This window comes from Sardina pilchardus, chromosome 20 (genome assembly GCF_963854185.1).
Source record: "Sardina pilchardus chromosome 20, fSarPil1.1, whole genome shotgun sequence".
NCBI lineage: Eukaryota > Metazoa > Chordata > Actinopteri > Clupeiformes > Clupeidae > Sardina > Sardina pilchardus.
In genome coordinates, this window is record NC_085013.1 from 3,401,838 (window position 1) to 3,410,839 (window position 9,002).

General features: G+C 43.6%; 2 protein-coding genes across 2 annotated transcripts; both read right to left on the reverse strand.

The window, feature by feature from the left end:
- Positions 1 to 264: 264 nt before the first annotated feature.
- pnn (pinin, desmosome associated protein) lies at positions 265 to 5,477 on the reverse strand. The gene is made up of 9 exons (XM_062523104.1): positions 5,335 to 5,477; positions 4,490 to 4,561; positions 4,319 to 4,387; positions 4,090 to 4,165; positions 3,837 to 3,931; positions 3,562 to 3,637; positions 3,094 to 3,249; positions 2,745 to 2,883; positions 265 to 2,271 (listed from the first exon to the last, which is right to left on the reverse strand). Exons 1-9 carry the CDS (start codon positions 5,445 to 5,447, stop codon positions 899 to 901), a joined length of 2,169 nt encoding a protein of 722 aa, XP_062379088.1. The 5' UTR covers positions 5,448 to 5,477; the 3' UTR covers positions 265 to 898.
- A 349-nt stretch (positions 5,478 to 5,826) lies between these two features.
- Positions 5,827 to 8,000, reverse strand: gemin2 (gem (nuclear organelle) associated protein 2). Its single transcript, XM_062523105.1, has 10 exons — positions 7,688 to 8,000; positions 7,487 to 7,568; positions 7,305 to 7,394; positions 7,162 to 7,221; positions 6,965 to 7,081; positions 6,834 to 6,878; positions 6,663 to 6,731; positions 6,377 to 6,487; positions 6,212 to 6,270; positions 5,827 to 6,077 (listed from the first exon to the last, which is right to left on the reverse strand). The coding sequence occupies exons 1-10, from the start codon at positions 7,804 to 7,806 to the stop codon at positions 6,041 to 6,043; spliced, it is 789 nt and encodes a 262-aa protein (XP_062379089.1). The 5' UTR covers positions 7,807 to 8,000; the 3' UTR covers positions 5,827 to 6,040.
- Between the last annotated feature and the right edge of the window lie 1,002 nt (positions 8,001 to 9,002).

Here is a 9,002-nt window from a genome sequence, read left to right on the forward strand (position 1 = left end):
CACCCCAACTTTCTTTCCATGAAGTCCTTCCTCATGTGCCCTCTCAAAGACCACCAGTAGTTGTCAAACACTGGCAAAACTCCAAGCAAGGCATATTCTGCCATCAATGTTCCTCCATATGCTACGGCCTTATGTTGCATAGCCTGAAACTGCAACCGCTGCACATCAGTTCACTCACATACAAATCTGCCTGGAGACAAAACCTGTAGAGTTGTTAAAATGGCAACCACAAATCCGAAACAAAAAATGAAAGATCGAAAGCAGTTTCAGTTAACCTCTTTTTATTGTTTTCTGTCAATTGTACAAAAAAACATCCTTTTATGAAGCTAACCTCATAAAAGACTCCCCACGCCCCCCCGCCTTCCTGTGTTTGATCTGGCATAGAGTCAACATTTGCTAAAATAGCTAAAAAAAAGAAAAGAGGTACACCTGTGTAGCGCAGCCTGATTTTCTACAGCACAAAAATAGGACAGTCAGCCCCACACCGCAAGAGCGAAAGATCACTGAGACGCCGGTCTCGTTGGCTCATCCCTTAGCATATGCAGAGGTTTTTTTGGGGAAAAAAAAAAAAAAAAAAAACCTTTTCATGAAGCAGACTATAAAAAGAAGTTTTAAAAATCACAGATGAAAGCACACGACTCCTAAAAGGAAAATGATTAGGTGCTAGACTGAAATCTGGAGATGGAGATAAAGGTAAAAAAAAAAAAGGCCATATTTGATCTAACATTTTGAGACGTGGAGACTTCATTCAACAGTCCTATCCCCCCCCACCCCCAGTAATTCCCCACTCAATCTCTGCAGTTCAACATCCAGCATATGACTGCCAACTGCCAGCCTAGTTGTATTCTCAAGATAGACATCTGACACTTAAAAGATTTTTTTTTAAACCCATATTTTCTCAACGCCTTTTCTCTTTACGGTCGGACTTGTGGTCACGATCGCTACGTGAGTGCCTCTTCCCTGACCGGCCTCCCTCTGAGCCGGTTCTCTTCCGGTCCGACTTATCCTTAGACCCTTTCCCGTCCCGGCCACTTCCCCCGCCACTCTTGGAAGACTTGTGGCTGCGGTCACCTCCCTTCTTCCTCTCCCTTTCGGAGGGCCTCCTTCGGCGCTTGCGGTCGCGGTTGTGGCCGTGCGCGTCCCTTCCCCGGCTCCGGCTCCGACTGGAGCTGGAAGAGCTGGACGAGCTGCCGCTGGAGCTGCTGCGGGAGCTGGAGCCGCTAGACGAGGAGCTGCTCCCGCTGGACGACGTGCTGCTCCCGCTGCTCGAGGACGTAGAGCTGCTGCTGCCGCCCCGGCTCTTGCTCTTCTTGTCCTTGACCTTGTCCTTGGCCTTGGCACGGCCGCGCTCCCGGTCGGCCTCGGGCTGCCCGTCTGCGCTGGCCTCTTTGGGCGCGTCCTTTGCGGGAGATGGGAGGGCGGCAGGCTGCTCCTCCTGTGTGGACGGTTGAACGGGGGTGTCGAGGGGCGCCGCGGTAATAGGAGCGGCAAGAACGGCGCCGCCAAGTGCTGTAGTTTGGGGAACTGGGGCTGGGGCGGGGGCAGGGGCTGGGGAGCCATCTGTGGCTTCCACTAGAGGGATCGAAAGTTCCAGGACAGGATCTTTGGCCTCAGCCGGAGGGCCTTCCATGCCATTTTCTGGGGTTTGGGGCTCGGTCGTCAACGGCTCCTGCTGCTGGGGGCCCTTACCCTCCCCGTCCTCCTTGTCCTGCCTACTCTGGCTACCTACCTCCTCTGCCATCACCTCTGCCTCTGGGCTCTCCTCCATAGTCTGATCCACCTTACCTGCTTCCTCCTCATCCTTCCTCTCCTCCAACTCGACTGCCTCCATCTGCTCCTCCGCTACCTTGGCCTCTACCTCCTCCTCAGACTCGTCTTCCTCATCCTTATCCTCCACCCTCTTCCTCTTCTCATCCTCCACCCTCTTCCTCTTCTCATCCCCCTGTCCTTTCTCACCTGACTCCCTGTCCTGCCGGTGCCCTGATCTACCCTTAGGCTCCTTCTCTTTCTCTTCCCCTTCCTCCATCTCCTCATCTTCCTCCTTGTCCTCTTCCTCCTCCTCATCCTCCTCCATCTCCACATTGTGGCGGTTACCCGTCACCTCCACTACCTGACCCGGCTTACCCTCCTCTTGCTCTTCTTTCTTCGCGCCTTCCTCCTGGGTGCGCTCGTCCTGCTCCCGGTCGCCAGCCCTCTGGGACTGGCGCCGCGGCCGAGCCTCCATCTTGTTGAGGTGCTCGGCAAAAGCCTTACGCCTCTCCTCAAACATGCCTGCAAGAAGCCAGAAGTGATCTCTACTATTCCAGTGCACTGCAAAAGCACCTTCCACCAGTGGCACAATACTACTATAACAGCTTCAGTGGAGGCACGATGTGATGTAGTTCTTACAATGTGGTGTTGATAAATATGCAGAGGCCTTACAACACTGACAATGAACAACATCAACCATGAACAACCTTTTTAAAATTGACTGAAACATATTTGCAGCCAGTTAAATGACAACAAAAGAACTGAGTTCCATTCCTTTCTTCTTTTAAATCCCTCAAGCGAGTTATTTGTCAAGTGAGTCAAGGGTCTTATTTTCTACTTTCCCAGAGTAAAAACACAATCTATGGATATTGTTTTCCTCTTACAACAACTACCTCTCTTGCATTTTGAAAAACCTTTCTCCTTCATGCATTTAACTAATTTGGAGTGTAGCAAAGGGTAAAACTATTTAGATAAGAGAAACCATTGCCACTTACCATTCATTTTTTTCTGAGATTCCTCCAACAGCTTCTGGGTTGCGGAGCACATTTTACCAGGCACGTAAAAGATGGGTGGCTTAGTCTTTGTACGAATGAACTTGACTATCTTTGCATTGTGTGCATTCCACTCCTCTTGCTAAGAAAAGAAAATGACAACAGGGCAAGTGAGAACACAGTGGTAAAGTGTGAGTCCTCAATAGCAAGAGAACTTGAGGGAGAAACAAGACACATAATTTTAGGGAACTCCAACTTTTGATTTCTGTCTGAATAGGATTTCTCCAGAGAACTTCTACTCAAAACAAAGGAAGCACTCAAAAGGGGGAGGAAAAAAAAGCGAGATACTTACCAACTGGGCAAGTTCCACTTTCTGCTCCAGAAGCCTCAGCTCAGTCTGTTTTGCTCGTCTCTCTTCAAAGAGCTCTCGTCTCTCTCCCTCCACTTTCTTACGCTCTTGCTCAGCTTGCACTTCCAATTTCTGCTCAATCTCCTGCCGTCTTTTTTGCTGAGGAGAGAATAAAAAGACAAAGAACAAAAAGGCAATTCCCAAAGATTAAATTAACTGTTAAGTTTCAAATGTCATCCACTACCAATGACTATGCAAATTTACAGTCGTGTTCTACAGCACTACATGGCATTTCCACTACAGCAGAAAAAATGCCAGGACACTGAAGCAAGATAAAAAAATTCACTCTACATTTCTGAGTCATTTCTTCCACAAGAGAAATAATAAAATGTTGGTACATAGACTAAAACTAAACATTTTTCAAAAACATATCACGTTGGTGTACTACACCATGACAAGTTGCATTCTTACCCGGTCAGTAGCGACATTAGATTCTTGTTTAAATTTCTGTAATGTTCCCATCAACAGGCCAAACATGCGTCGATTTCTGGGAAAGGGAAAAGGGAAGGGGAAAAAAAATGGAAAGTGAGGGGGAGGGGCTTCCATCTGAGACACTATTGCAAGGCTCAATGATGGAGAAATCATAAGCGTTTCAGACAGATTTGCACTTGCAAAAAAAAAAGATACTGTTTGATTGTTTGAGACTCCATGATGAAAGTAAAAAATGGCAGTTTGAAAACCCTTACCTTTGTTTTCCTCGCTCATCCATGGTCTGATCCTGAATCAGATCTCGACGTGTACGCTCTTTGGAGGTAGCAACGACAGATGACTGCAACGCTGGCTACAGGTACAAAGATAAACATTAGTGAAATCTGTCGTTCTGTTAAGAACAGGACACATTCTGAACAGAAAGTCGACACCTTTATCTAACCAGCCAGTTTCCGGTTCCAATATAGTGCTACCTTTTAGACAGTAATTATATAACTTATATTTCCTCACTTTTTTGACGTCGTCATCGTCCTCAGCGTCACTGTCATGGCGTGAATCTCTCCTTGCTCTCTGGTCTCCAGCCAGTCTAAGGAGCAAACAAATGTCAAATGTCAAACGGTGTTAGAAAAGGACCTAAAAAACAAAACCGTACTTTAAGTCCAAACTCGGTGCTTCTAACAAAAATGCTATTGATTGTGAAAAGCCAGCATCTTAACCTGGCAACTTTCGCCTTCCTTACCGCAGAAGTGCTCCTTCAATATCCCTTTGCTTAGCTGGAGGTCCTACACCAGAGTCAGAGATTCCACGCCTGTAAAAACAAGTTCTCCTTATGAATAGGGTCAGCAGGAAAATGTGAATAAACCTCTATCCAATTAAAAAAGACTGAGTAAAACCAACTCATTTTAAATACCTCAGCAAGTTGATGCCACGCCCCCTACCTCCACCGGGGCCTGGAACAGTCAGTCGCCTGGCTTGGCCAGGTCTGAAAAGTAGAGAGATGGTAAGGTAAATACAACGTTTCTGACACTTAGCACTGTATATCGGGAGATACACCATCTCGATGCTGACAAAACTAAAATACGCACAGTAACGTTATGCATGTCTTATTTGGCCAACGACAGCGCTATGTACCACATTAAACCAAACCCTGTTACCAAAGAAGTTGGCCTGGTAAGGCCGGAGATTGTACAGCACAAGAACTGGTCTGGCTGCTTGCATTGTAACCCTAGCGAAGTCAGTTGGCTAGCGGAACAGACTGTACTTAATTGCAACATAACGTAAAGAAGCTACTGGCCATTACTACCAACAAAGTAAGTGTATATAGAACCGTATACATGAATGTTAAACGTCAACATATCATGCAAACATTCGCATATTAATGTAAGCCTCAGAATGACCTGTTATGCTAGCTGACTAGCTAAATAAACAGCATGCCTATGGAAATGTGCAAGCTCAAGGGGGAGTGTGGCTAACTAGCGTAGCGAACATGAGGTGACACAACATGTTTAACTCTCGAGTAAAGGATCTGACGAGGTACATCGTAAACGTAAATCATTGGAGTGCAGTAAACAGGTTAGCAAACGGCAATACTCGGAACATCCAGAGACATCTGACTAAACGTTCAGCTTGCTAATGTTACCTCAGCACGTACACGCATGTTAGCTTACTAGCCAGCTAATGCTTGCTAGCCAGGGCGGTGCAAATGCTAGTCGATTATGTAAGAAATAGTCCACAAGCACTCGACATTAAGCTTACCTGAGTTCATTTGGGTCTCTGCCCGTTAATTTGCGGATATTCTCGTCAACATTTTTCAAGCTTTCCTTTGCTTTCTCGAGCTGATCTTGCAAACTTCTCACAGCCACCGCCATCTTAGCCACAACAAGCACACATCAATGAAGTCGGCGCAAAGCATCACTGGGTGAACATGGGCGCGACTCATTAGCAGCAGAAACATAGACCAATGAGAATTCTAACCAATGATGGCCCCCGATACTGGGACGGTGCTCAGATATCACAAATAAAGCAGTCTGCAAATGTTGGAATACATGGTTGTTCAATTTATAAGCTGATTATGGCAGAGTTATGCTACTAAAAGCTAGTGTGCACGTTTCTAAAGGGGCCCTTGGCCTCCACTGTAAAATCATTGCCAGTTAAATCTGTTAGATCAGAGAACTCTGCAAGTGAGACAATAAATAATATACCTACCTGTGAGTAATAATGGATAAATAAACACTAGAATAGGCAATGTATCTACAAATAATATTTTATTTCACAGAATTGAATCTCATGAAGCCACCCCACTTGGTGACACATGATAATGTGTTGAAAATGTATGAATGTATAAAATGAATAAAACAAGGCCTCGGAGTCAAGGAAGTCTCATACACTGGCCAATCAGGCCATAGGTACAACATAAAGCATCATCGTATCGAAGTCCACTTCCCTCCATCTTGAAATCCTGTCAGTTGTTATCTGCCAAGTCATTCTGTTCAAAGTACCTTCACAGAGGAATAAAACAATATCAACAGATGTTGAAAAACATAACACATAAACATAACATAACTGTAAAGTAATGAATAAATAAATAATAAACACACACACACACAATGTAAAAACGATGTGCATATTTTACCTGGCAACCAGACATATCAACAAGTTAAGCGCTGACAACCTTTCATCGTCTTTGGTCTCCTTTAAAATGAACATGAAGACAAATTAGTGATGACAAAAACAAATCTCAGTATTATTTGTATTCATTCAAGAGAGCAAGTAGTCTTGGCACATCCTGGGATCTTACTAGAGTGGCTCGTACACTCGCACATCGTCTGGCCAGTTGTCTTATGAGGGAATGTGCCTCAGGGATAAGAGGCTTCTCGAGGCAAGCCAACAACGCATATAGCCACCTACCCTGTAAAGATGATCAAACTGTAAGTCATTCAGTTATAGGGTAATGTAATCTTAACACAAGCAGACTGGCAGATTTAAGAAGACTAGTTGCTACAGTAAACTTTCTCTATATGTTTTCAATATTTTCTGTTTCTCTGTTGCAAGATGCACAAACAAATGCAAATTGGGATACTTACCAGCTGTGGGACAAATGATCTCTCTTCAAACCAGTTAATCAAATACTCCAGCACTGCATTAACAGTAGCCTAGGAAAAAATAACAACTATATGAAATGGGCCGCTTGAACAGTATTTAAATGCTATTCCAGTCCAGTCGAAATGCTCTTCCATGCTATGCCAAATACTAACCTGATTTAATCGGCTTACGATACTGAGGAAAGGTGGGAACCCAATCTGTGGCACAGAACACAATCAAAAGTCTAATAACACATTAGCATAAGTCTTATATCAATGCTTTACAAGAAAAATGGCCAGGCTACCTTCACATAGTTGAGACCAGGAGCATCATCACAGTCTCCTTGGTCAATCTTAGAGTCCAGGTAAACACTCTCACCCAGGCAGAACCTTTTCCATCCTTCCTCATTATCCACTTTTGGCTGAAAACAGACATACTCATCAGTACCAGAGTTATTACTTATTCATTAATTTGTCTAACTGAGAATGTCTGTCAACCAACCATAACTACATTGTCATCAATGACTTTTCCCCTCCACTGTTGTCTGTGCTTCTGGACACTCTGCAAAAAAAGAGAAACTATAATTTACAAAAACGTATATAGACGGGTGCATCATCTCTGAGTAGTCAAACAAAACTGATTACCTGTCTTATATCTGAGAAGTTACTGACTTGCTTCTGCTGCCACTTCAAACTAGGTGAATAGCCATCGGGAGCAGCTTGACATGCCGTGAACTGTGTGATACAGTTAGCAAGCTACTTATAAACATGCATATGTTTACTGTACAATTTGTGATTGATTTTTGTTTCAGCAGGCATTCGCTTACCGAGACATTAACAGTTGGTTTCTTCAGTTTTTTGGGGTCAATCTTCGCAACAACAACATCTGGACAGAGTGACGCCTCAAGTCTACAAGACAGAAAATGAGCTAACATTCGCTAATTCATTTGAAGCAGGTAAATGCATTTCGAGTTAACAACAAAAAGAGTCGGTCTAGAAATATATAAGTGTCTAAGTGGTAGACTTACTGAACCTGTCTGAGATATTCTTTTGGATTTCTGGGAGTTTCACCGAGAGCCAATTCGTCAGAACCTGATGCTTCCACTGGCAGAAGCCTAGGCATCAAGTCTTCAACGTCTGAGTTCATTTTGTCGTATTCTACAAGGTATCGCCACCTAATGTATTGACATTAAGTACGGTCACGAGAATTTCAAAGCAAGAAGTCCAGTCAGAATGACTTAAGATGAGAAACCAGGTCTTTACTTTAACAACACTTTTATCATTTCCAAACACAGCCTTGCATCCAGGGTGCCTCCATCTTGAAATTTTAAATGCTGACGTGTTAAGCATGCGCCCGTTACCACGACAACATTAATACGCGAGTTCTATGTGTTGCCAGCTGTGACAGAAATCCTTCACAGAAAGTAGCCTATCCGTAGATTAGGCCGAAATATTTTTAAATAGTCCCCATAAGCTTATATGTGAAATTATCATAATAGCAACAGTATAATCACACATAATATAGTATAGCTTATTTTATATTTATACAGCCTATTGTAGGTTCTTAGCCGGCTTGTTCAAACGACCTACACATTAGGCTTATAATTAAAAATAACTTTAAAGTGAAGTGAAATTGAAACTAATTCAAATAGGCCTGATAGACAAGGCTAGTAAATTGTCAAAAAAAATCGCAGAAGGTGGGATCTCACTTTTCAGATAGGCCCTATGTGTGGAAAGGCTACTCCAAGCCATGCAGTCATCAGCAGGAGTCAAAGGGCACATGTGACCCTGGCCCAAGGCCTGATAAGGTGGGAGAGGAGAGCTGTTTTTCCTGATGAATTGGAAAAATGCACACCACAACCCCAACTCCACTGCTAAGGCTTCACATCAGCCTCAGAAGGGCACCATTGGCAGCCTTATACTTTATAGTGCAGGCTATGCAGGGTTTTCCCTACATTACAAAGTCTTAGCATAGACTATTTTGAGGTGCAACCAAGTCAAATAAAGGGAAAAAAAGCATTTAGGCGACATAACAGAATGAATGCAACTATGCACAGACAAAACAACGAAGAGGCAGTTTGATCTAAAATAGCTGGCATGAATGGTATGACAATTAACATGAATGTATGTAGGCCCTACAAAAAGATGGCAAAAAATACATGCTGTTCCTAAATGTCGGCGATTTCTGGAAACTAGATAAAAACCCTGGTATTATTTTTACAAAACATACTTTATCAGTACAGCATTTTTTAAGGCTTAATAGGAGGGCACATCTTCTTAACCTGAGGATATAAGAAGATAAACAGAACTTATTACATGAGGATATAAGAAAATTCTACATCA